Genomic DNA, 26,845 nt, shown 5'->3' with positions numbered 1-26,845 from the left:
CCCCCCCACTCATCCTTCAGTGGGTGTGGAGAGTGAGTGGTGAGCGGCGCACATTAGTCACTGATCAAACAAGTGAAGCATCTGAAGGAAATGGGATAGACGCAGCTACATGTTGGAAAATTACTAAGGAAGGAGGCAGAAGAACGTTAGGGTTCGATCCATGTGGAACAGATGGTTTATTCAGTATTTTATGTTCTAATTTGTGTAAATCGGTCAGGCATTTTCCAATGAAAGAAAGATAAACTTCAGTGTTTGTTGAGTTGAGTCAGTGTCATATTTATATGAAGTTTGCTAGGAGGTATACTTTGGCATTTTAAAAATAAGCCTGCCGGTGTTCCACCATCCCAGGCTTGTCAAGCTATAGGAAAAGTTTACCTCCCTCAGGTTGTTCTGACAGTTGAAGTGCTGGCACAGGCACTTTGTAACCACACCGTAATGGCTGACTACATTAATTGAACCGCCAAACTGTCAAAGAGTCCCTTAAAGGATATTGACAGTCCTCAGGAGACTCTTGAATAACTCTGAGCTCATTTTGTTTCGTTCCACCAGGTGCTAACATCCTGAGAGACTCCTCAGGGAACGTGAAGCTGGGAGACTTTGGAGCCAGCAAACGTATCCAGACCATCTGCATGTCTGGTACAGGAATAAAGTCCGTCACTGGCACCCCCTACTGGATGAGTCCAGAAGTCATCAATGGGGAGGGATATGGCCGGAAAGCTGATGTATGGTAAGGATAAGATCAGATGGAACTGTAATGAGACCCAGAGGGGATATTAGACTGGTGCAGCACAAAAATACACAGTGGTAGCAAAGGCAGTAAAGCTCTCTCTGTAGTTGGGTGGTAAAGCAATAAATTCAGTGGTGGAGGTACAGCATGTATGTGAGCAAATACCTTTACATATGTCAATACAGGCCAGATATAAATCAACATGAACACCTGTATAGTGTAATCAAATGCAGTAGCAATAGCATATAATACTCAGTTGTGAGAGGTTCAATTGTGTTAAGTTAGTGTGGGTTTTTAACACTTTTAAACTAATATTTTATGTTTACAATGTGGTTATATTATACGTTGGGACAATCAACCAACTGTACTGGATGTTCTTTGTCTTTAGGAGTGTTGCCTGCACTGTTGTGGAAATGCTGACCCAGAAGCCCCCTTGGGCTGAGTATGAGGCCATGGCAGCCATTTTTAAGATTGCCACCCAGCCTACGAAGCCCATGCTTCCAGAGGGTGTGTCCGACACGTGCAGGGACTTCCTGCGGCAGGTGTTTGTGGAGGAGAAGTGGCGGCCCTCTGCGGACATTCTGCTCAGCCACCCGTTCGTCCAGGGCAGCTTCTGAGGCCTGTGGACCCCCTTCCCCTCCCCTGCCTGCGAGGCCTCCATGGCCCCGGTGCCTCTCCTCCTCTCCGGCCTGCCCCGTCCCCAGGGCCCCTCCCACCCCCGTCACCAGGCTCCAGGGCTCAGCACCACTCCAACTTCCTGTCCTGTCATCTATCACCAGTGTCTGCCTTGTCAGGACCCCTGCATTTCTCAGCAACTAGCTCAACCCGGATTATTCACTGAGAAGCCAGGTTGACTGCTTTCAGACCTCCAGAGTCCTCAAGTGGACGGGACTGACAAGAAAGCACGTAGCAGTCTCACAAGCTACAGGCTGCTGTCCTTTAACAAGAGCAGGAAAAGTGACCCAAGTCAGAGAGAGAGAGAAGTGATGTCTCAAGTTTCCTGGGTCTTTACACTCATCTACTGCCACAGAACAGTATCTAGGATTGGACAGTCACTATGTAATTGTGACTGACTGGTGACATTGATCACACCTGATAGTACTGTAAGTTACTCATCGGTCTAAGTTAGCTGTGAGTGAAATCAAGATGGTAAAATATTTTTATATGACACATACAAAGTCAACCTAGCAAATGAGTTTTCTATTGTCACCTAGAAAAAAATGTAAATGTATTTTTTCGTCAACGCCTTACAATAAGAATTTGTAAGTAAGAATGTCTTTTTTAACATCTTAGAGGGTTGCATCACCCTATTTTCATAGCACTCACGACGCCATGTAGAAGACTGTCAACATTGCACTTTTGATATCATGCATTGAACCATTTCCAACATGCAGGATAATCAACTGAGGAGATATTTTTCTATTTGACGCATTTTTATATGATTTCATAAAGAAAATTGTGTAGTTTGTTGCGATGTAAAGAAGAGAGAACCAAACTTTTGCATTAGTGTGCAATGTCTATTAAGCAATACCAACACTACTGTTGGAGTCTGTGACATCCATTCCAGCGTCCCATGCAGTGAGCCTTGTTCCATACAGAAGTGGCCAAAGAACAGTTCCAGAGACAGATATGTTCATGAATATTAGGCTAAGTTGATGTACAGTATTAGTCTTGTTGGATTGTTTTGTCCCCTCAGAGCCCTATAGCCTTTTCGATGTTATGGCAGCTTCGTGCAGGATAGACTGCACAGACCAAACCAGACGCTTGGACATCACGTTAGAAGATTATGAAATTAGCATGAAGGAAGCGTCTCATTTACATTTTTTGTTGTAACTTCAATATGAATCCAGTCACCCCATGCCTTTACTTTGCTTTCACACTATATGAATGGGTCACTTAATGACCACTTGACAGCACAACTTGTTATGTGTCTTGTCATGTGAGATAAAGTCGCCAAAAATGGTCAAAGTTGGAAAGACGGGGCTAAATGCTGTATTCTTTAAAGATGAAATGAAACTAATTGGGGCGGGGGGGGGTTGATGTTGGCTAGCTGTAATACAGTGGCACTTAAAGAATGATCAAATCTTTTTTTTGACTTTTGTCAGTGCCTTATCTGAATCTGCTTGTAAACACAAATGTTCACTGCCAAAGCGGGAAGCTTCTTAATAAGGTGAGCAGCTGCTCAGTAGAGAGCACACACAGGACTTGCTGAAGTTCTTTTATATGGAAAAAAAAAAAGATTATACTGTAAATACATATTGTTCTGCACTTTTGTATGAAATTTCTTTTACATTATATACAAATCTATTTGATGAAATAGCTATGTTATACAGTAGAGTGTACTGTGATTTAGACAGGAGGATGTATGATTGTCTCTTTGAGAGCTGGTAGGCAGTATGAAAAGGCTGGAAGGCTTTTGATTGGGACAGTCTGTTTTGTCTTAATGACGAAGCCTTGAAACATGAAATGTATCAAGTCATTGGTCTTTTGTACATTTAACTTAATAAATCAAAGGTCTAAGACTATTTCTTGTGTGATTTTATTGTCATCCTGTGATCAAACTTCCCTAGACCATGTTTTTGAAAAGTAGTCTTATCCATTCTAAACTGATATTTCCATTCTAAACACATCTAGAGTATAAATCAATTTAAACACTGAGTTGACTTTCATGTTTGTAATACATGATCTGTTCTATGTTATGATATTATTATTATCATAAAACAACATTTATTTGAATTAGCTCCAGTTATATTGTTTACTGAAAACCCTTGATAAATTTTAGCAGTGAGGCTACCTCTCTTGGTATTTATCCTCACAAAAGAAAAACTAAAATTTACCTGAAATATGTCTTAACTAAACGAACTATACTACTTGGTTTAAACAATTAGACTGTGGTATAGACCATTTAAGGGCATAGTTTAAAAGTTTATTTTTTGGACCTACAGGTACCTCTATACCATTACACTGCTGCAACTATGGGGAGTAGAACAGTAAGGAACCGGCCTTAAAAGCGGAAAAACAACAACAACAACAACAAAAAACAAACAAAAAAAAAAACAGGATAAAATTACTAAAAGTCAAAACCATGTAAATGAAATCACTGGAGTTGTAAAATTGAATTCGTCAATAACATAAACGCCTTCACAGCTGGAGGCAGCTGTTAGAAAACCACCTTACAAAACCTGACGTTTCGTAACGTCGTGTCTGAAAACGTGACGGGCTCGCGAGGCACGGGAGCGCTCGCGGATGAAAGAGAGGACACTGCTCTCCGCAACGAAGCGACCTGTTTGTGTTTCACGGACAAATACTGCTGCATTATCCAACACGAAAAGTATGTCTGCCTCCCGTACGATCATATGTTTACTGAGAAACGACTTGCGTCTCCACGACAATGAGGTAAGAGTATGAATCTGTTACGAGTCCATATAGTTATGAAGGCAGACGTTACTTAACATTAGGGCATCTAATTAACTTACAAGTACACGTGTCCAGTAATGGTGTGTGTCTGACACTTTGCATTTAATGTGTTAACATCATAACAAGAACATTTTGAGTTTAATAAGAAGAATGTTTGCCATTTTTGTTTTGCCAGCAGCAAAAGTTCGACATCCGGTACGAATCTTTGAGAATAAAAGTCTCAGTTTCAGAGTTAAATGACCAGAACATTTACATTCGTCACAAAAACAGCACAAATTATATATCATAAATATTCTTGCTGGTCTGCTTTGTATTCTCACAAGGTAATTTTATACCTAACTTTTAAGATTTAAAAAAAAGCAGGGCTTAGGTAAGCCTTACTGTGTTATGAGTGCACCAACATGTACAACTTCCGTTTGCAATTTTTCAAAATAAAAGACAGTCAACCCTGTTAAAGCAAAAAATTGGCTTGCTCATTTAATCAGATGTGCTCTTTCATATTTTGTGTTTCCTGCCACTTCAATCATGCCATGATCACTTCTAATATGAGATTCTCTTTGTACCTTGTACTCTGTACATACAGCTTTTCCATTGGGCTCAAAGAAACGCAGAGTACATTGTCCCACTGTACTGCTTCGACCCCAGACATTATGTGGGAACATACAACTACAACCTGCCAAAGACCGGGCCTTTCCGCATGCGCTTCTTACTGGAGAGTATCAGAGACCTCAGAAACACACTGCTCAGCAAGGGCAGGTAATGAAACTGTCATTCACTGATTGATCTTCCTGTATATTACACAATTTTATACTGTTTTAGTTCATACTGCAAACTTTCTCCACAGTTCAGCTCAGTCTTTGTTATGGTACTGAAGCACCATAATCTGTTTACAAGGTTTCTAGGATTTAATTTATACAGATATAACAGGATCAGGACACACCTGGGCTTATATGGGGTCATGTTTACATTAACACGGCTGCTGCATACTCTGTTTCCATCATTTTTTGTGGCCAGCGGGGGGGGGGGGGGGGAGTAGCCAGCCCTCTACCCAGGATGCAGCTTGCCTGGCGTGGTGTGAACTGAGACTTATGTGTGTGTCTGTGTGTTTATTTTTACGTGTGTGTGTGCGACAGCAACCTGGTAGTGAGACGGGGTAAGCCAGAGGATGTTGTTGCCGAGCTCATCAAGCAGCTGGGCACTGTCAGCACCGTGGCTTTCCACGAAGAGGTAGTTTTAAACTCTTTCTCTTTTTAGAGTTTATAATCACGTCTTTATTTCACTATCTGCTGATTCTGACATTGTTTGTCCTGCATGTGTTCGTTTCCCAGGTGACTTCAGAAGAGCTGAATGTGGAAAAAAAGGTGAAGGATGTCTGTGCACAGATGAAGGTCAAAGTTCACACCTGCTGGGGATGTTCACTGTACCACAGAGATGATCTCCCATTTCACCACATATCTAGGTGAGAAGAGGCCATTGCTTGCCAAAGACAGAGCATCCAATTTCTGCTCAACATGCTTTTTTTCCCTGGCGTATGCTTGTAAATGAAAATACACAGGAAATGGTCATTTTATTATAGTTTAGGAGCTGGGAATGGAATGTCTTTTTAAGTGTTGGGAATGTCTTGTAATATTTCCTCCTGGGGTTTTTTAGGCTGCCTGATGTGTACACTCAGTTCAGGAAGGCAGTAGAGACCCAGAGCAGAGTGAGGCCTGTGTTCCCAACCCCCGAGCAGCTAAATCCTCTTCCTCCAGGGTTGGAGGAAGGAGCCATTCCAACAGCACAGGACCTGCAACAGACAGGTGAATATCCTAATGTTTTATTAAATTCAGTGCAAATGGTTTGATTCATACCTCCCTTTGTGTCTTCATGTACAGTGAAATTACAGAAATGATCAAACAAGGTCTGTATCAGAATCACCAAGACAAAGTCATATATATTTATTTAAAGTGCTTTTAAATTGACTTTTTTGTAAATGTCTTTACATGCTTCTGGCAATAAGAAAGCACAAATTGTTCAATTTATTCAGTGCCTCTAGGAACTAAATCCATACTACTGCTATTTTCAAGATTCAATAGGAAAACAGCTGAGCACAGAGTTCCTCATTAAGTGCCAGCGAGCAGACTGGCTCGATTTCCACGTATATGATGAGGCTTTTATGATTGTGTGTGTCTTATTGTGCATCAGGGAGTGCTTAACATGAATGAAGCAGTCTGATGCTGAAATGCTTTTCTGGTTTATTCTTATAGAGCCTTTGACTGATCCTCGCTCAGCCTTCCCCTGCAGTGGCGGTGAAAGTCAGGCTCTGGCCAGACTCAAACACTATTTCTGGGACACTGTGAGTACAACATACATTACAAATGGTTGTTGTTTATAAAACAGTTTAAAAAAAACTATTACTATCTGGGTGTAGTAAATATTGTGCATGTTGTGTGTTTTGTAGGATGCAGTTGCAACTTATAAGGAGACTCGTAACGGTCTGATCGGTGTGGACTACTCCACTAAATTTGCACCTTGGTGAGTGTTGTCATTTCCTCTTCTGCTAAATGCTCGCCAGAGTTTAATATTCTGAGTAAGTAAGACTTATAAATATACCTCTAATGGTGCTGCACTGGCATTTTGCAGGCTGGCGATGGGTTGCATTTCACCCAGGTATATTTATCATCAGATCAAACAGTACGAGAGGGAGCGGACAGCCAATCAGAGCACGTACTGGTGAGTTTGGTGTAAGGACGGACTGGAATACTTAGATGTTCTTAGATGTACAAAAAATATTTTTAATAGAAATAGAATTCTATTGTAGATGACTACTGAGTCACAAATAATACAAATTTGTCTTCACTCTCTGAAGTTTTCACTGCTGTCTTGCAGGGTAGTTTTTGAACTTTTGTGGAGGGATTACTTCAAGTTTGTGGGTATGAAGTACGGAAACAGACTATTTCAGGTCAAAGGTAACATTAGCTCAAGTTTTCATCTTATTTTCTTTATGATTAATAAATGAGTATAAAGCTGATATCCGGATCATTATACTTCAGGACTTCAAGACAAATCTGTGCCATGGAAAAAGGACATGAAGCTTTTCAATGCATGGAAAGGTTTGTACAATTTTTTTCATTGTTCATAAAATATTCCTTATTAAAAACGGTCAGTGGCTTTGAAAGTGTATGAACAGTATACTGGAACTTTAAATGTGCCAAATGCTTAAATATATTTTGTTATTACAGAGGGACAAACAGGAGTGCCGTTTGTGGACGCCAACATGAGAGAGTTGGCAATGACAGGTTTCATGTCCAACAGGGGGCGGCAAAATGTTGCTAGCTTCCTTACAAAGGATCTGGGCCTGGACTGGAGGATGGGAGCTGAGTGGTTTGAATACCTTTTGGTAAGTAGTGCAGTCCAGTTTTAAATTGGTTTGGAAGTTCTGAAAATTGAAATTGTATTTTTAGGACATAACTTATCATGTAATATATGATTTATTTATTGTTACGCTGTGTAACATCCCAGTCCTTTTATTTTAGTGCATGGATTGGAATTCTTAATCCTCATTTTTAAATTTTCCTCCAAAGATTGACCATGATGTCTGCAGCAACTATGGCAACTGGCTGTACAGCGCTGGTATAGGAAATGACCCCAGAGAGAACAGGAAGTTTAACATGATCAAACAAGGCCTCGACTATGATAATAATGTAAGTTTTGAGAGGAAGCATGAAGTTTGGCATATTCCATTGCCCTTTAACATTTCTTTTTCTGGAGCTTGTCATTGTTTGCATTACAACACAAGATGTCTGGGTCACACTTGATGATGATAAAAGCTTTGATACAGAAATTTCAGTCACTGGTGGATTAATTATTGCTTGGTTACCCATGCGTCTGCTTCAGGGTGACTATGTCCGGCAGTGGGTCCCAGAATTGCAGGGGATCAAGGGAGCCGATGTGCACACACCCTGGACTCTCAGCGCTGCTGCGCTGTCACATGCTAACGTGTCCCTCGGTGAGACGTATCCCACCCCCATTGTCATAGCGCCTGAGTGGAGCAGACACGTTAACAAGAAATCGGTGGGTGTTTGAGAAAAGGGAAGTAGATAGTATGATTGCTTGCTGTTGCTGTAATACCTTTTTTTATCCTTCATGGCTGCAAACAACAGTGGCTGAATCTAAGTGCATTTACTCAAGTACTTTAGTACATTTGTTGAGGTATTTGAACTTTACTAGACTTTTTCGATTCTATGTGACTTTATACTTCTGTTCCACCACAGTTCGGAGAGATAAACATGCACTTTTTGCCTCACTATATGTACTTGACAGATACAGTTGTTGTTTTTCAGTTCCAGGTTTTACCCAAAATAACATATGATACACCTGTGATTTCTTTTTTGACTTGCTCACAAAGAAAGCAGTGTCACATTTCAGATTTTGACTAGTTGTTTGCAGTTTCACCAAAGAGACATTCCCCTCTAAACTTCTTGAATGGTTTCCTTTAGATAATTCAATATAGTCCAAAGTTCAGAGCGCAAACTATCCAGTATTTCACAACACAGCAGCGATTAGACAAAAACACGAAAAACTGAATACAAGCTTGTATAGCTGCCCCTTTAATTATCTCACAGACCCACAGATTTATCTTGACTATCTGAATGGGGCCTAACCCATCGGCTGGGAGCCGCTAGACTTACTGTATATTCATTTACACTGAAGTGGTGTTTTGTCTCGCTGTCTTCTTCTAAACTTTCACAATAAGGGTAAATGTTTCTTTTCCTTTTTTTCAGAGTGGTGCAGGGACATCACCAAGAGGAAAGAAAGGCCCCTCTAACACTCCTAAACAGCACCGGGACAGAGGCATAGACTTCTATTTTTCCAGAAGCAAAAACCTGTGATCTGCCATAAGGCAAACAGATGGATGGTGCTCAGAGGATGGAAGTTCCAGTGATGCAAACCTAGACTGCTGCTGTAAAATCTGTGTTGCATACTGTTGTGTTGAGGGCAATTGAATTTGAAGAATTTGGGGAAATGCATGTTCCCACTGACACTTGCATAGATGGACTTGACTGATCTACATTTATGCTATCAGTTCTCTAGAAAAATAAGGCCACGTAAACCCTCTTTCACAGACTGTTGTTTTTTTTTATGTTTCCTGTTGTGCTGCAGCAACCAGTGAAAAAGGACACTGCGGTTTTTGAGACAGTGGATCAGTCACAAAGATCTGTTGGCTTATGTTTTTGCGCAGATTATTTTCTTGCAGTTTTATTATGCGTGTTTGAATACACAGCTGTTGCTACTTTGTGTTCATTTTTTAAGTTTGCCTATTTTTGGCTGTTACAAAATAAAACACTCAGGAGAGTTTTTGTGATTTTGTTATGCAGTGTAGTAAGTAACACCCTTTCAGTGTCTGACTTCAAAACTTCAAATCTTGATTTCGGTTTTTATTGTTATTAAACACTATTAAAGGAAACGAGGTGGAGCAAATGTGTCTGAATGCAGACTAGAAAAGGGAACAGAAACACTAAGGCACCCACTTCAGTCTTTCTGGTTCTTCTTTTACAGTATAATTTGCTGAGTGCCAACTGCTGAAAGTCATTTTATTAATCAATAAGAAAAATCTTTTTCGTTTCTGGTCACCAAAGCGATAGAGTCAGTAAATTTAAGAGTAGTTTTGTGAGAATTAAGCGTCTGTGGAGGTCTGAAGGTAAACGGTACACGTCCTCCCCCCGTGTGACGCAAACCGTCGCTTGGGCTGTCTGACATCACTTCCGTGTTCTGTAGTTAGGTAGGCTGTGGACCTGTGAGGCACCTTACTACTTCTAATCACCTAGCCTGTGGGTTATTATGTTTTGTGGGTTTTTTTTTTTAGTAGTTTAAACTAACGCCCTTCATCTCACAGAGGTTTCCGAAAACTTCTCTAACATGGCTGCTGCCGATTCAGAAGTGGAGTTCGAGGCGATTCCTCTCACCGCGCTGAATGTGACTGTAAGGAAAAAGTTGGGACTTTACCTAAATCCCAGAAACACAGTGGCCGCGGACTGGACGGCCGTTGCAGAGGACATGGGCTTCAGTTACCTGGAGATAAAGAACTACGAAGCCTTAAAAAACCCCACCAAGATGGTTCTGGACGAGTGGCATGCGCGGTCCTCAGATGCGACGGTGGGGAAGTTGTTGTCAATCCTGATGAAGTTGGAGAGGAATGACATTCTGGAGGATCTTCGCCCTTTGATAGGTGCGTTGAAGTTACTTATAACGTTTGATTTATCGGGACGAGTGCATAATATCGAGAAACGTATTGAGTAAGCTTGTTTCCAGTCGCATGTTCAGTCCCTGTTCTTCAGGAAATGATTCACTTGTCTCAATTCCCTTATTGCAAAGATTATTTACACACCAGATTCAGGATCTGTTAAGAAATATTTGCTCAAACAAAGTAATCGCCAGTGCATTAGTAAGATAAAAGTAGATTTTCTGTGATACTCTTTCAAGAAATGTGTGTTCAAAATACATTTCAGACAGACCTGTCCACCCCCCACTTACTGTATGCAAACTTCTGTATTTCTGTGTGTTCTTATGGTGTCTGCACATACATATATAGGTGAGGATGTGAAGAGATATTGTGAGAACCAGAAAAAGAAGGCTGATCCCCCACTTCAGGTTCCAGAGGTGGACAGCTGTGTCCCTCGCACCCCAGAGAGGAATGGTATCACCCTGGAGGATGACCCCGAAGGTCAGTATTTCTATAAGCTTTATATTTGTTTTGTGTTGTTTTTTTTAAACACTAAACCAATAGAAAGCCATGCTACTGGTTAAGCACACACTTATTTGTGTCTGTTTAGATATTACAGAAATTCGTATTCGGTCAGCATTAATTACATCACTTCGGAAACACATATTGTGCATAATTCAGCACAATTTAACTAATCATTGCTTCTCTTATAAAGGCGAATGACATTGTTGACACAGCCACTTTTGTAGTGCCTTTTAGGTTACAAAATACTTCCAATTCCAGAATGTGTGAAGTCATTCTGGTCAGCGATAGTAAGCGGTGGTGGAAAATAATTACATTTACTAGAGTTTTAAGGTACTTGTATTTTTATTTGAGTATTTCCATCTAACATTTAAGAGGGAGATACTGTAGTTCTCAAAGTCCTCAACCATATATAAACTAGTTAGAATTGGCTCTGCCTTAACCCTAACAACAGTAGAATGCTGCTTACTTGTAAATGCATCTGTCATAATAATCCAATAATGTAAAATAAACAACAATAAATCTCTGAACTAGGCCACTATGAGAACCTTCACTATTACTTGTAACAGAGTAAATTTACACTGTAGTATTAATATTTTACTGAGCAGTAGCAGTGATAAGACAGTTGAATGAAACAAATCTGTGAGTGGCAATTTCAGGCTACACTTGGAGTTGTTGTACTAGAACAAAAAGGACACGGTGTGTGTTATAATTAATTTATTAGCTAAAGGTTGCAGCACATTTGTTCTGCTTAACTTGTTAGAGTGTGTGCACAGCTGTTGTCCATTCAGCACCAAGAGAACGCATTATAAGTATGCATAAATGCACTGCACAATGCATGTTGAAACTAGCAAAAATAGGAAGCTTGGATAATTAGTGTGACTTTTTCAGATTGCATTTAGTAGCTTTTGCCGTTCTGTAAGAATTTCCACGCTACGGAAATGCTTCCTAAAATTACCAATTTAGCAATTCTGGTATTATGAAATTTATGACTCTAACTTCATCCTAATCTGACAAGTCATCTGAAGCTCTAATCACATGTATCTGCACTACTGCACCGTTCCACTTCCCTGCACAGTCATGTGGTTTCCGTATAATTCTTTTATTTACTTCGGTGGAATATATTTCAGTTCTGAGGAGTCCTGTTTTTTCCGCTGCTTATTGTGTGTACATGTTGTCTCGGGTTACAAACTGTTGTGCATTACTGACCTTAAAGGAATAAACAAAGTACATTAATGAAATTATTCAAACTGAATTGATTGCAGGTACCCCTGAGATGTTTGATGCCTTCATCTGCTACTGCCAGAGCGACTTTGAGTTTGTCCATGAGATGATCCGGGAACTGGAACAGACAGAGTACAAATTGAAACTGTGTGTGTTCGACAGAGATGTCCTCCCAGGCTCCTGTGTATGGACCATCACTAGTGAACTCATTGAGAAGAGGTTTGTTATTGACCTTTTTTAACCATTTCCATGTCTATTCTTTTGATTTGGCTTTTTACTTTAATTTGAGTGTTAAAAATTGACTAAGAAAACACTAGCATACGGTGCACGGTCTGGTCCTGAAACTCCAAGTAGGTCAGTCCAAACAAACAAACAGGGCAGACAAAGTAAAGTCACATTTGCTTGATCCTGTGCTTTGTATTTGTAACTCTGATGCAACACCGATTCCTGTATGCACAGTCATTGAGAGTAATGTCTTTAAGCACACAATGTGTAGCAGGCCTGCTGCTTATTAACAACAGTCACCAAAACATATTGCACTACCTGCTCTGTGTTGACAAAAAAAATCGAAATGGAAAGTTTATAGATACAAAAGACATGAATGTTTCAGGCACTGTGGAAACCTGAACTTGACTAATAACAGTTTAATTTCACATTTAGATATAGAAAGTCACCTGAGCATAAAATGTCAAAGTTTCCTGTGAGCCAGCCACAGCCACCTTGTTGAAAATCTCCCTACTTTCTGGCAGTCTCATTTTGCAATTGATTATAATGCATGTGACCATCTGTGCAGGTGTAAGAGGATGGTGGTGGTGATTTCTGATGAATACCTTGACAGCGACGCCTGTGACTTTCAGACCAAGTTTGCGCTCAGCCTCTGTCCTGGTAAGTTACATTTTTCTTATCACAGCTTTATCTTCCTATTTTACTGACATATGCATAATGAACCTTTCTTCCTTTTTCCATTACAGGAGCTCGAAATAAACGGCTTATCCCAGTGGTATACAAGTCAATGACAAAGCCATTCCCCAGCATCTTGCGCTTCCTCACCGTATGTGACTACACCAGGCCTTGCACACAGGCATGGTTCTGGGTACGGCTGGCCAAAGCTCTTTCACTGCCATAACCATGGACCAGACAGTTAATTGTCTTTAAAAGTGCCTTTTAATTTCATCACATAAATTATGTTGGACAGTGGTTAAACATAACATATGAGATAATGTGCTGTTGCTCTTGATCAATGTCCTGCTGGCACCCGCCTGTGTGTTTATGGTATATATATATTTCAGTGCTACAGTTTGTGCTTCCCTTGAAGACAACACTGATTTCTGTACAATGTAATTGTGAAACACAAGTTGCTCCCACATACCAAATATCAGCAAAGTTCTCAGCACAAGCACACAGCCATTATTATGTTATTAAAATTTCAAGAATAACATAGATTGTCACTATGTTCTATTTATGTGAGTTGTAATGGTGATAGTGTAATGGTTTATATTTGGGGCAGCATGTACTGAATACGCTGTAAAAGCTCCCTTTTTTTTGTGCTGGCCACTTCCTCTTATGAGTCAACTTCTAGATGAGATTAAAGCTTAAAGAGGAACACATATTGTGATACTTCCACATGTTAAGTTTTTGACTGCTGGCCCCTGCTTTTCCCTCTCACTTTCTCTGTCACCATGATGTCTTTGCATTAGATAATTTTTTTTTGATTGTCTTTTTACAACAGTTTCATAAAAAAATGAATTTATTGTACCTTGAATAAATGGTATGAATATTATTTCTTAAATAAATTTAATACATTCATACACAAGGGCGGTTTTCATTAATTTATAAACCATGTATAGTCATGAAAAAGTGGCGTGTCCTGTGGTTGTCCAGTGGTTGTCCAGTGTGTGTCGTGATTGTGCAAGTCCTGCATGTAATAAAGTGCACCACCAGGGGTGTCGCTAATTGAATGCAATAAAGGAGAAGCATGGCCAAATACATTTTACAGTCAATGCATGAATGTCCAATCATAGAGCAGCGTACGTGGTACTGTCCAATCAGAAGACAGAATACTCCTGGACTGCAGCACGCCTCTTTTCCACACACTTTAGTTTGTGGATGAGATTTGCCCGGTGTTTTGCCTTTCAGGTGGCACTTCTTAGCTTGACAAGTACCCAAATATGTAATTTGTCAATCGGGTGTTGTGAATGTGAAACTACTAGGAGTGCGATGTGCCAGTCTGAGAAAAAAAAGATAGAATTTGTTAGCTGTATGAGAAGAGGTAATGCCTGAAAAGTCCGACTCAGGGCAAAAATGCAGTACCCAAAGACAGCCCGCCATTAAGAGTGTGGCGGAACCCAACGGCTCGTTTCGGTTTTGGCTTTTTCTACTTAATTTTTGAACACTCCTTGTAGTGGCTTGTGTTTGCCTAGAAAGTAAAACTCAGAGTCATAATTATGTATAAAAGTATTAACAGCTACGCCTGACGGTTTTGTGTAGCTAGTATTTCCAACAGTAGCGCTTCAGTCTCTGTGTTTGACACCAGCTCCAGCTCTTCATTAGCCGCCCACTAGTAATAACTGCCTACGCTAGCGACTGTGGATTCCCAGGCTCATGCGGTCTAACGTCCCACACTCAATATGTCCGCCGGGAAGGTCCACATTTGCTCAGTAGGAATGCGGTAGGCGGGGCTGCTAGGCTAGTGTCAAACTTTGGGAATGACAGGAGTGCTGCAGGATTCGCAAAGAAGGGGAAGTGTCGCCCTTGTTGGTCCTGTTTGGATTACTTTGACTTCTTTTTACGCACAGTCTTTGGATTCACCACCTTTCTACAGATAGTTTCGCCTCAGCAGATTCCTCAGCCATGTCGGAGGACCTGAGCTCCCAACCCTGGTCCATCAACAAAGATGATTATGAGCTACACGAGGTGATTGGTATGTGATCATTAGCTTGTTAGCTTAACGTATGTGTTAACCGATAGTCTGTGAATTTCTGCCGATAGCTCACTCAAAAGGTTGCTGACTACAGCAACATATCACCTAATATCTTTCAAGTGCAAAGCGAGCAGAAGGCATCTTCTTTCTCTTCAGCTAGGTTGAGTTCATCGCGTTTGGTAACTTGGAAATCCTACCCGGGCGGTGTTGTGACTTGGAGTCAGTGTAATGATTCCAGTGAGAGCGGTTACTCCGTCCAGTGGGGCTACGCCGAAGTTGTAAACGAGCGTTACAACGTTACTGTCTGGTCAGGCTCAGACTATTTGCTGGAAAAGAACAGCTTTCATTGAACAGCCGGTTATTCATGTGAACAGCTAGCTCTATACATTATTAAATGTACTCGAGCCAGAGGGCGTCGTCTCTGTGAAATTTCAAGAACATTAACTGCATCCTATTTAAATTTGGCAGTGTCGGTAGTTTACACAGACCCCCTGCAGAGTGAGGTTTAAACAGAAATGACTTATCAAATTCCAAACTTATCATCTTATTGTGGGGGAGACACTAAATTGTAAAGGCTAAAGGCAGTGTATCAACCACGTAGTGTTGTGTAGCAAGACAGACACTGTGTTAAACTTATACTGGGTGTGCGTTCACGCCCATTTCCAATTAAAATACACTGGGTATTCAAGCACAGGATTTTTTTTTCCAAAACACTAGCGTTACCATTGCAGAGTCCAAAGATTATACTTCATAGTCCTTCCTGGGGTAGGGTGGTGAGGTAGGTTTTGTTTGGGGCAATTTACTGCCTGAATTAATCCAGTTATGCATAAGCTCTTTGGAGATTAATCAGTATTATGGGGTTTCTAACCGCGTACCTTACAAAAAGTCATTTAATAATTTAATGGATAACATCATCAATAATACTTTGTTTAACCTAGACTGGGATTGAACCTGCAATCATTGTATCCCATCGAATCGCAGAATTTCTCAGCTTTCCATGCACCAGGAGGCATATTGCACTTTTCCTGTGCAGTGTCAAGCCGTCTTGAGCCCTGTTGAGTCCTGAGGATGGCTCACAGGTTGGCTGGCCTGAGGAATGGCAGCTTCTGCTTGTGAAGTTCTGAAATGTCCCACCCCACAAATAGCTGATCCTGTCCTACCTTTGGCTGACTTTGTTGAAGAAGGAGAAGGAGAATAAGAAGGAGTGTGTAACATATAAGCAAAGTATTGTCCTCTTAAATCAGTTAGTTTGTGCCTCTGGTTTACTTTGCCCAAGTGGTGCGTGCTTCCTCTACAGGGAATCTGTGTGTTGTTTATAGAGGGTCCATTCTGCAGGCCCTAAATTAACCTTTCTGTATTTTTTTTAAGACTTTAATTTAACTTTAACCCATTTCTACATTTCCCTTCAGTTTCATGGAAAACTTGAACTGGGGCACCCCACAAGATAACGCCCTGCAATTTAACTTGCACACAGAGATAAAGCCCCTCTTGTATAGAAACCAGTTCTGTGGCATTTTCCTACGTAGTGTGTGACACAAATTGTCAACATAGGTTTGAAGCTGGTAAGGCTATTTCAAGGCTGGACTGCAGTGTGCTTACTTGGGGTTAGGGAAAGGGATCATGATTATCAACTTAGCTTCGGAAATGAATTGTGCAGTTAGCCTAGTTTCATACCCTCGTTTTATAAATTACCTAAAGCTGATTACCAGTTCTGTTTTTTAAATCTGAAGGGGCTGATCTACCTTGTGTATCATCTACATTCGCAGAACCTTCTGTGTGAGTCTGTGTCCCTAGGGTCCCTAGGTTTAACAAGAAAACTTCTCCGGTTTGGCATCTGTTTTTGTTCATATTAAACCTTGGCACCAGTATGGAGCTTTCTCTGCCCCCCTGCTCTCTCAGGCAGTCTTTGCTTGATTGCCATGTTACCAACTTTAAACAAGTTTAACTTTAAGTCTGAGCTGCTGCAATTTCATCTTTCAGGCCTTTTACTATAAATGAACACTGAAGAGCTCTTCTTGTTCTTATCATGTAGACTGGTCATCACACTGAATTTAAATTGCTCCTCTGACACATTTTTCCTCAGGTTAGGATTTTGACATTTGCCTGCAGGAATTCACTTAACATATTGCCCACTTGTAAAACATATAAAAGAATTTAACATCCTCTGGAATAAAACTTTTAAAATAGAAGCTTCAATAGGGAGGATTTGATAACTTAAATGATCACAGACATTGCATGAGCTTTAAAGTCAGTAGTGTGTATTCATCTTTGGATTGCATATGCTCATAGTTGCACAGTCAGTCAGGGTGGGCTGTTGTGGTGTTTTGGAGTGTTTAACCAGGGAGGCGGGTGGGTAAACACAAATGTATTGAGTACGGCAAACTACCAAATTATTACAGGCTGCTGTTTGTATTAGACAATAAATTTATATTGACTTTTTAATTTAGATCCCTCTCTCATTGAAGCAGCAAGTAAAAGTGCATTGGGTGTCTCTCTCTACTATGACTTGCAGTGTTACTGATTTTTTTTTTTTTAACTGCTTATGAGTCAGTAATTTCGGTCACAGTGAGTGACTATCCCACTACCACATACATTTCAGCTCATGCCTGAGGTTCCTAGATAACTATAAAAGCAATGAGACATTTTTTTCTTTTCCCCTGAAAACTCAGTGCAAGAAATCAACATACATGATGATGATATGTGTGGGCCTGCAACTATTTAAGATTTTCAGTATCAAATAACCTGCTTATTAGTTTTTCGATTAATCATTTTTTCCAAAAAATGCATGGCATGCAAACATTTGGCGTTTTGCTTTAAAAAGTTGCATCAGGTATTCATTGTTTATCAAAGTAGCTATTTAGATTATTTTTATGTTTAATCGACTAATCATTGGACCTACTTATTGTTTCAGCTCTACTTGAGTACACAGCTTTTAAAACCTCCACAGGCAGCCTAACTTCATCAAGCTCAACTAAATCTGCATAGGAGCATGAGCAAGCCAGACTCCCAGTCCTAAACCCACCTCTGCTCCCCACCCTAGCAGGAACTGTTGAGGAGATACTGTATAAGCTGTTTCATTCCAGAGCGATGCTGCTTACAGCTCTCCTGCTCAGCTGAAAGGCTGGTGTTCTGAGCGTGGCCCTGCATACCTAGCATGCCCAGTAGAGCTATTGTTTTGGTAACTTCCCTGGGGAAAGAGGACTTCTTATTACATGGTTCACACCCACTTGTTTCATCCCAGTGGGCATTGGATCATACTGGACAGAGCCCATAGGAAAAAAAGAAAAAAAAAGTACAGCTCTCTCCCCGATTTTGGATCAGACTTTGAATCATTCGTGTTGGCAAATCTGGACTGGAAACTTTCTACTCCCACTGTTTGTATCCACCGGCAACCATGTTTCCTCCCTGTTGCTTGTCCCGTCCCTCAGATGGTTTTAGAAAATGTCAGTATGATCATGTTCCGGGAAACATATCACAACAGCAAGCTAACGTTTCTCTTGTTTAATATCAACTTAACAGTTTAGGCCACATTCGATTTTAGAATATTAGATCCTGGCAGATTGGGGGGGGGTAGAACCCTGAAGGCATTTGCTGGTGGTGCAATTGCTAGTCATGTGTTACATTTCTCATTGTACCTTTGAGTAACGTGTGGAATGTTAGCCAGGTATGCAGAGGAAATGTAATAAAAGACGACTGACGTCAGGCAGCAGACTGACCTGCTGAGGGCAGGAAAGACAAACTGAGAGCTGCTGCCACACCGCTGGTCACAGCTCATGAAGGAGGACATTGACACAGGCCTCACATAATGACCTGCTCCATCAAGAACCTTATTCAAGGCCAAGCTAATCTGATAAGATATTACGTTTAAAAAAAAATGATCAGAACAGTGAACGTTCTGTTTTGACCTTACCTAGGCCTCTTTTGCCAGATATTTTCACCTTTTCATCAGTCAGATGCTGGCCAGGGTATATAATACTCATAAGATTTCCCATGCCAAGCTTGACTTGTTTGGAGGAAACATGCTTACAGAAAACAGTGTCTACCTTTTCAAAGATCATGATTGTTTTGTCAATGTTTCCCCCACAGAAGTGATCAAGTTGTTTCACGCCATCTGCAACTTTTTTCACTATCCAGCGTAAATCCTTATGTCTAGAACTGTAACAGATTGTTGCACATATGGTACTTTAAAAGTAATTGTAAGGAAGGATGGTACATTTAAATTTAGTCACATTTAAACATTAATCATTAAGTGAAACTTCAGCTGATAAATGAATGCGGGATCAGACAAATCCGGACAGAATAGATGCCTTGGCTTTTGAGAAAACTTAAGGGATCGGTACTAGCTTTTGACTAATTGCTGTGATAATTATAGATGTTATTCACTAGAAACAAAGAAGAATCATCCACAGAATGTCTGCGGAGAAGATTTTCCTTTGGTTCTTATGTTTTCATTAGATGTATTGAGAGTGTTTTGGCTTCAGCTCTGACACACAAAAGGAAAAAGAAATTTGTAGCGATATTTTTCTTTCCTTGTTCTTTTATATTTCTGGCTATAACAACAGCCATCTTGAAATGTTAACAACATTATGAAAAATGAAATGAAAAGAAAATGTTAAATAGAAAAGAGAAGAAATCAAACGTGGAAACAAATGGAAATCAACAAAGCGAAAAAGTTGACACAGTTTGGCATCCCTCAGCCATGTCAACGCGCCACATTTTATGCTGGCAGCTGGATCATCTTCATTTGATTTTGCGTAATGTGGTAACTTAATACATAGATTTGATTTAGCCATCCACTTCCAAAACAAGTCAAATGTTGTTGTGTCCCTGGAAATAGAAGATATCAGCTGAAAAAATTTGAAAAAAAAAAGTATACAGTTTGACAGTAAGGGTAGTTGACTCTTTCACTTATTAATTACTTAAAACACAACCACCCACCCACATACGCGCACACACACCTATTTGCTTGATATCCAACCGTTGCGTCTGTGCCAGACTGTTTAGCAGATTAGATGTTGGCCTGAGTTTTTCACAGCCCTGGCACTAGTGCAGTGCTTCCCTTTGTGAGGATGGCTCTTTTGTGTGCTTCCCTTCATTCTGATGGAGAGGGTGGTGATGATGTTATCTGTTTGAACGAGAGAGACGTGACGATGTGTAGCTTATTTTATGAGATCACAGAGTTTTGTGACTTGTGCCTGTTAATGTTTAATGCCTGATAATAAGGTCTGTATTCTTATGTTGAAAACAGCTACAGGCTGATGATCACTGGTGCTGTGGTTAGTGGATATAATGGCAGCAATGGTCTGCCTTAGCCTGTGTGCATCACAGTATAATTACTCAGTTTACAGCTTTGATTAGAACATTAAAGGCCTGTTGAAGTATTGAATAATTATGTAACTGGAGACAGCTCATGGAGACATCACTTCTCAGAGGCAGAATAACCCTGCACTAAGCTTGGAAGTAGCAAATATCAAAGAGCATCAGGCCTATATTAACTTAAGGTCCCAGGTGGCTGGTAGGTTGGGCTTTGGCAGGTCTAAATGGCTCAGAGAGCCTATGTGCCCCTTGACCTCGCCTGCTGCAAACCCAACAATGCCCCCCTTTTTCATCTTCTCCACACACACACAAGAACACATGCTCTCTAGCTTGTCCAGCCGCCCCTGACGACTGGCTGTTTGTTTGTGTGGAGGAATTTACACTGCACTGTGTACAGGGCAACTAGCCCCCTGTGGTCCTCCCTGGGCTGAGCTCCCCATCACTGGCGAACCTCCAGAGGTTTGTTTGGTATCGGTGGTGGAGGTGGTTGTGACACGGGGGCTGGAGGATATATTTACGGCTCTGTTTGGCCCTTTAGTTTTGAGCAATAGTGGAGTGATCCATGATAACTTGGACGCTGGAGAGATGAGTATGGCCAGCATTACCAGAGGTTGCCAGTCAGTACGTGGCACCCACTACCTCTGTGGGAAGTAGGCTTTCACATATATGATGATTCAAATGACCTAGACTATCTGTCAATTACAGGAAATTACAAGGAAATTGCAATTTTATTGCATTATCTTCGAGAGCAAGTGTTTATGTTTAATCTCAGTCTGTGCTATATTTATATTTATATTATGTGGTTTTATTCTCTGCTTCTCTCATTTAAGCCTGAGGTCATAATTATCTTGAATGAAAGCAGTTAAATAAAAACCAGTTACATCTTCAGGGACAGCTTTACTTTTTAATTAAAATCAGGGAACAGTTTTTTTCTTCAATTTACCCCCTCCCTCTTTTTTTTTTTTTTTTTTTTTTTGAAACCTCCATACACTGCTGGCTCAATGAAAACTCCAAACAATGAGCACTTTGTTAATATTTGGGCATAGCTAAGATGAGTTCATGGGAGGTTAGGAAAAGCTTACTGAAGGGTGGACCCACTCACTACTCACTCTTTCGCTCACTAAAGCCTGTTGCCAGTGGAGAGTGTGCTTCTAGCATTGCTCAGCGTCACGTATACACCAGAGGAAACAGCTGTGTGTGTGTGTGTGCGTGTGCGTGCGCATGGCGTTAAATAAAAGCATAGAGGGGGTAGTGAAATGACCTCACACGATGCAGGAACAAGAGGCGTTCCTCTCCTGGAAGCTTTTACTCAAGCCATCACACGTTATTCAAAAAATTGAAGATTAGCCCAGCGTCGAAGGATTTGAGCTTTAATCAGATTGTGATCTGTGTCTTGTTTGCTAGTACATCAAAATATTAGTTGTGGTGGTGTAAGCTAGCATTGACTTCTGACTGTTGCCATGATCCAGCTCTCTGCACTGTTCAGCAAGGTCTTAAAAGTATGGAAAAAGAGGCTGATTTAAAGTTTCCTGGTATTGAAAAGTTCATAAAAGGCTCATGGAAAAATATTGAGCAGCAACATTGTTCAGTTCTCCAGAGCTCCAATTTTTATTTCTATCCTTTAGTTTTCTTTTTATAATCCTTATTTTTCACACCAATCTTTTAGAGCAAACGTAGAGCCACACCATATTGTGTTTCATTGTGTATATTCGTTGTGTGTCTGACACAGAAAACATCTGAATACTTGAGTCGTCTTAGTTTAAGATCTACTGACTTGGTCTGGATTGTGATATTTGGTGCCGTGAGGAATAACTGACAGTGCTGAATGAACAGAGAACAAAATCATTAAATTATGCCAAGCATACAAGACCCACAAAAAAGGAGGAAGGGGGGCATCTTAAAACTATGTAAGGCCTCAAACCCTGGGGGCACCACTGCAGGATCATCCCCATGAGGATATGCTTGGTTTAGCAGAGTCACTGGCCCCTGTCAGACCTGCTCCATCAGGCAGGATTTGGGAAAGCTGATTCATAATTGATGAACAGACAGATAAGCTGTACGAAAGAGAAATCGGATGAACTGTCAAAGCAGAACTCTGTTTAACCTTCTTGAACTTGGGTGGATTTTGTGGTAATGGATAAAAGTTAGGTTTATTATCCTACAGTAGCCTTGAATTTTGAATGAAGACAAGGGTTAGGGAAAGGACATACAACTGAAAGAAACCCAAGGATATAAATGTAGCCTGAAATGAACATGCTCAATGTGCCAAAGGTAGGGTTGTTCAAGAGTACTGACAGTTTTGTATTTCCTGAGATCACTGATATTATTGTATTGAACTGAATCATATTCAAGGTGATAATATGTTGTTCTCTGTCCGTTGTAGGGAGTGGAGCCACCGCGGTGGTCCAAGCAGCCTACTGTATACCACGCAAGGAGAAGGTGGCCATCAAACGCATCAATCTAGAGAAGTGCCAGACCAGTATGGACGAACTCCTGGTAAGACACACAACACGGCAAAGTAAATGCATGTTAAATGGAATATTTTTGTGGCTGTGTTACTTCTCATGTTTGATCAAAGGGAGTTTGTGGCTTACAGCACGAGATTTCACTTAGGGCTTTGTATCTGTGGTCTGTACATGTGCACGGAGTCAGTTCCACCTCTGCTTTTCATTACTGGTTCTCTCCGAGCCCTCCTCCAATCATCCCTGTCACTTCAAACACTATTCTGGTTGTTCTCTGAAGGAGGACTCCGCTTACTGCCAGGAAACTATTAGACCACCGTGGGACATCTTCCTGAGGGCTGTATTGTGTCTTTATGCCCTCAATGCAATCTTGCACCGCAGCTCAGCACATCATTTACTGTATGACGGGGTTTACGATGTAGCCTGAGAGGTGGAAGGATTATACCAAGCTTCCCTGCACATAGAGATGATCAAGTGCTTGTTTGGCGCTTGCGTTCTGGCTTTGTTGATGGCAAAGTTGCTCACATATAATATATATTTGTCAAAACATCTATTTTATTAATTTGTTGGTTTTAGTCTTTTATAGTTACACGTGGGAAAAGATGTCACACTACTTGGCTTGGGCAAAATCTAGGGCAAAGTTGTCTTTTAGCTGTCATTTAGCCTTTTGTTACTGAGCCCCCAGAGACACCAAGATCTCAGTATTTGGTCTGAGTCCGGGAAATGACCTGTTATTAACTTAGACCAGAAGCTTGACTTGATGGATTTTTCCAGTTCTTTTCCCATAGTTGTTATCCAAAAGTGTGTGAGAGCAGCCTTTTGTAATAAATACTGTCTAAACTTAAAAGTATCAACTCGACAGTGCTAGACATTCGTGAATAAAAATGGCTATAAATCATATTTAGGAGCACATGTGCGAATAAAAAGTATTACAAAATTAAGCCCCAGCAGCCTCTATATATATTTATTTTTTCAACAAATGGTTCATAATGCAACAACAATGAAACTGATGTGGGCAGAGCGCTGAAATCACATTGTCATTGAAAAAGGGCCCTCTAGACACCACTTTTTCAGTCTAAACAGATTCAAATAAATGAAATCATTTTGCTTGTAAATGTCTCCTTGTACCCCTTGACCATGTGCTCTTTGGGGAAATAAGTAAGCATCAAGCCCTGTGTGTGCATGGAAGGCCATAGCTAGAGATTACTGGCAGGTTTCTCACTACTCGTTGGCAATACTAAACCGAGGACGAACCTCCTCCCCACGATTTTTGGAGGATGAATCAGGGGAATGTTGCTCCCGGATTCTTGGAGCAGGCGGTCACATGGAATACAGCAAGGTCGGATTTCCTGCCTGTGACTCCCCCCCACGTCCCCCTCAATTCCACAGCCTGCTGGGTACCCAGTTAAGTGGCGAGGAAGCATTAAATTGAAGTCAGATTGCCTCTCTAAAGAAGCAGATTTTAAAAGAGGATGCCACAAGTTTTAAAGAAGCCTGCGGGTCTTTAGCCTCACCTGTGAAATTCTTTAATGTCAGGAAAACAGTAATCTGTCATGTCCCTGTGTCTCCATATGTAGTGGTATGTTGTAGTTATTCCTGGCACACAGTTTGATGGACAGGCGCTTTTGAGTGACTCAAACTAGATCAGATGAGGAGGAGGTTTGTTTACAATCTGAGAGCGGTGCAGTCATCCTCTTGTATAATTACACAAGTGTTACAGCTACTTCCTTTAATTATTTCTTTAAACCTATAATAAAGAAAGAAGATCAGTACAGTTGAAGTTTTCTGATGCTGTAGTGTCTGGTTTACTGCACCGCATAAATTCATTTATGGCTTAAAAGTGAAAATAGTATTTTCCGGGCACAAGAAATCTGGATTGAGCTAAAGGAAGTGATTCAGAGGTGCATTGATGTCCTCAGCGCTAAGATCACCCTCTAGTACGTTTTCCTAGAAGCTGCAGGTCGGCAACTTCTCTGTTCCTCAGTGGTTTTGCGTGTGTGTGGAAATGTGTGCGTTGCTGCAGTGAGATTGGGTCATAGTGAGCGTGTGTGCGAGGCTCTGAGTAACTGATAGTGACGTAACATTGCTTCTATAGTGGCTTCTCTGTGTGTCTGCCATCAGTGTGATTCTGTGGCACCAGTTTGTGACCCAGCACTGTATTCGGTTTGTGACAATAGGTCATTTATTTTTTTTGCTCAGTTTCAAGGTCCTCAGACAGGCCAAAAAAGATCAGGCCTAATATAGAAAAATACAATTGCCCTGCACTGGTCTATTTCCTGGAGAGCCTGTATATAATTCATAGCCAGGACCTACTCCAAGGTTTTAGTGTTCGCCAAGGATTCTGCATGGCATCACTGTTCTGTAAATTCTTAGAGCGATAGAATAGGTCAGTTTCAGTTCTTTTCATTAAATGAGTTAAAGTGACATCACTCATCTCACAGCAACTGTCTGATTTTACGCACTCAGAACTGTGAGTGTGCAGTCAAAGGTTAGTGACTCTAAACACCAATGTGATTTCCATTAGGGAGAGAAAAACAGTTTCATTAGATGGGTAGAATGAGGGGATGGATGGAGGGGTTGTCTGATGTTAATTATTTGGATTTTTGGCCTGCTGTCTGCCTGTTGGTCCTCCACAAAAAACATTTTAGCCATATTTTTACTTAATGGAGGTTAACTTCTCATGTCAAAGGCTCTGACTCCAGATGAACTGAAGATATTTAAACCTTTTAATTATGACTTAGAAGATATTTCTTTCTAGATTGTTAAAATGATTGAATTAAATGATGGTGTTTAAACACTAAGGCTTAATTCTTCATTTTTAAAACGCCCTCTAATAGATGGTTTATAGCTAACTCATGCAAAGGTTGTGGAAAAGGATAAATATACTATGCTAATAGTTTGCTACTCTTGTAACACAGATGGCCATTATCACGGTTCATTTGACAATAATGTCCTACACAGGTTACCATAAGTGCTTCAGTGACTTGTAGAGTAAATCCAAAAATGTAATCATGGGATAGCGAGACCATTTGTGTTGCAGGTGGCTGGGTGTGTGTGGTGGCAGACTGATTTGCGGGTTGGATGCATTGAATAAGACAAGTCTGAATGCCCGTGTTTTAGGATGAGGTCATTGCAGCAGCCGCAATTAAACACAAAGGCCAGAAGAAGTATTTCCCAGTTTTTGTTAATATCTTAAGCTGAAACGGTCAGTTATCAGACAGTTAATCAAATACATTTTTAATCACCGAACATTTGATGGTCCCAGCTTCAAAGCTTGCTTTTCAGTATAACGTATGTGTCCTTGATTGAAGTGTTTTTAGTAGTGGTTTCATGGACTGGTTGGATGAACTTTATCTCTTCATAAAGATCACCATTCATGTTCAGACTCGCGGAAGTATTTTGCCCATCTGTTTCACATGCCTCAGTCAGTGGCCACTGTAAAATTTATAGGCAAATGACACCGGAGTTCATGCAGAAGCAGTTACATAAAGTACATGCATGCATGATGCACCTTTACTGGAATGAGACTGACAGAGAGGCTATACAGCAGTGCAAGTGTTATCATGAAGGCATACTTCAAAATGTCTTTGTATTCCTGTCAGCACTGAGATGTCCTGCAAAAATATTTTCACAAAGCAAAATTTCATCAGTTGTCAAAGGTCACACACTGGAGGCTACACAGACAGAAGCAGTGTGAATGCTTTTAAGCAATGAGAACATTTCCAGTGTCTTTGCTTGCAGCATAGGTTTACAGTGACCTAATCCCCACAACAAAGAGTCTCTCTGATTCTCACATTGTCTGCTGGAAAAGATGGGAAAACCTGCCAACTGCCAGAGCACGATATCCTCCCTGTTATCCCATTGTTTTTCTTTTCTGGGGTTACCCTGGCCCACAGAGCTGTGGTGACCTGCCTCTTCCACTGTGCTGAGAACAGAGGGGAGGGGACGGGTTGGGCTCCACCGAAGCCAGTTAGCAGCCAACAGGCTATATCATTATTGTTCTCTCTCAGCCTGTAGTGTCCAGGGAAAGAATGATAGGGGAGACAACCCACAGG

The 26,845-nt window shown here is 40.8% G+C and overlaps 4 protein-coding genes across 5 annotated transcripts in view; all 4 read left to right on the top strand.

Moving 5' to 3' along the window:
• map3k22 (mitogen-activated protein kinase kinase kinase 22) overlaps positions 1-3,252 on the top strand; it is a 34,484-nt gene extending 31,232 nt beyond the window's left edge. For both annotated transcript variants that reach the window (XM_041065502.1, XM_041065501.1), the window contains 2 exons: positions 550-727; positions 1,116-3,252. In XM_041065502.1, the coding sequence (XP_040921436.1) occupies positions 550-727; positions 1,116-1,344 (407 nt within the window). In that variant the 3' untranslated portion in view covers positions 1,345-3,252. The remainder of the gene's footprint in view (positions 1-549; positions 728-1,115) is intronic.
• Positions 3,253-3,946: 694 nt separating this feature from the next.
• Positions 3,947-9,603, top strand: cry-dash (cryptochrome DASH). The gene is made up of 14 exons (XM_041065605.1): positions 3,947-4,123; positions 4,728-4,900; positions 5,278-5,371; positions 5,473-5,603; positions 5,795-5,943; positions 6,391-6,479; positions 6,585-6,658; positions 6,767-6,856; positions 7,013-7,092; positions 7,177-7,236; positions 7,366-7,523; positions 7,708-7,827; positions 8,021-8,197; positions 8,908-9,603. The coding sequence occupies exons 1-14, from the start codon at positions 3,974-3,976 to the stop codon at positions 9,013-9,015; spliced, it is 1,653 nt and encodes a 550-aa protein (XP_040921539.1). The 5' UTR covers positions 3,947-3,973; the 3' UTR covers positions 9,016-9,603.
• A 303-nt stretch (positions 9,604-9,906) lies between these two features.
• Positions 9,907-13,900, top strand: myd88 (MYD88 innate immune signal transduction adaptor). The gene is made up of 5 exons (XM_041065607.1): positions 9,907-10,352; positions 10,716-10,847; positions 12,134-12,311; positions 12,886-12,977; positions 13,064-13,900. The coding sequence occupies exons 1-5, from the start codon at positions 10,043-10,045 to the stop codon at positions 13,216-13,218; spliced, it is 867 nt and encodes a 288-aa protein (XP_040921541.1). The 5' UTR covers positions 9,907-10,042; the 3' UTR covers positions 13,219-13,900.
• A 537-nt stretch (positions 13,901-14,437) lies between these two features.
• The window catches only part of oxsr1b (oxidative stress responsive kinase 1b), a 38,426-nt gene continuing 26,018 nt past the window's right edge, over positions 14,438-26,845 (top strand). Inside the window, exons 1-2 of the mRNA XM_041065875.1 lie at positions 14,438-15,012; positions 22,712-22,824. Of these exons, the coding sequence (XP_040921809.1) occupies positions 14,943-15,012; positions 22,712-22,824 (183 nt within the window). The 5' untranslated portion in view covers positions 14,438-14,942. The remainder of the gene's footprint in view (positions 15,013-22,711; positions 22,825-26,845) is intronic.

Source organism: Toxotes jaculatrix, chromosome 20 (assembly GCF_017976425.1).
Source record: "Toxotes jaculatrix isolate fToxJac2 chromosome 20, fToxJac2.pri, whole genome shotgun sequence".
Taxonomy (NCBI): Eukaryota; Metazoa; Chordata; class Actinopteri; family Toxotidae; genus Toxotes; species Toxotes jaculatrix.
This window is presented reverse-complemented; position numbering and strand designations above follow the sequence as displayed.

What these genes read in the sequence shown, in the direction of transcription:
- cry-dash (XM_041065605.1), top strand. Translation starts at nt 3,974, where the DNA reads ATGAAAGAGAGGACACTGCTCTCCGCAACGAAGCGACCTGTTTGTGTT. An exon ending in ACACTGCTCAGCAAGGGCAG is followed by an intron (nt 4,901 to 5,277) that starts GTAATGAAACTG and finishes TGTGTGCGACAG; the next exon opens with CAACCTGGTAGTGAGACGGG. An exon ending in AACACTATTTCTGGGACACT is followed by an intron (nt 6,480 to 6,584) that starts GTGAGTACAACA and finishes TGTGTTTTGTAG; the next exon opens with GATGCAGTTGCAACTTATAA.
- myd88 (XM_041065607.1), top strand. Translation starts at nt 10,043, where the DNA reads ATGGCTGCTGCCGATTCAGAAGTGGAGTTCGAGGCGATTCCTCTCACC. An exon ending in GGATCTTCGCCCTTTGATAG is followed by an intron (nt 10,353 to 10,715) that starts GTGCGTTGAAGT and finishes ATACATATATAG; the next exon opens with GTGAGGATGTGAAGAGATAT. An exon ending in AGTGAACTCATTGAGAAGAG is followed by an intron (nt 12,312 to 12,885) that starts GTTTGTTATTGA and finishes CCATCTGTGCAG; the next exon opens with GTGTAAGAGGATGGTGGTGG.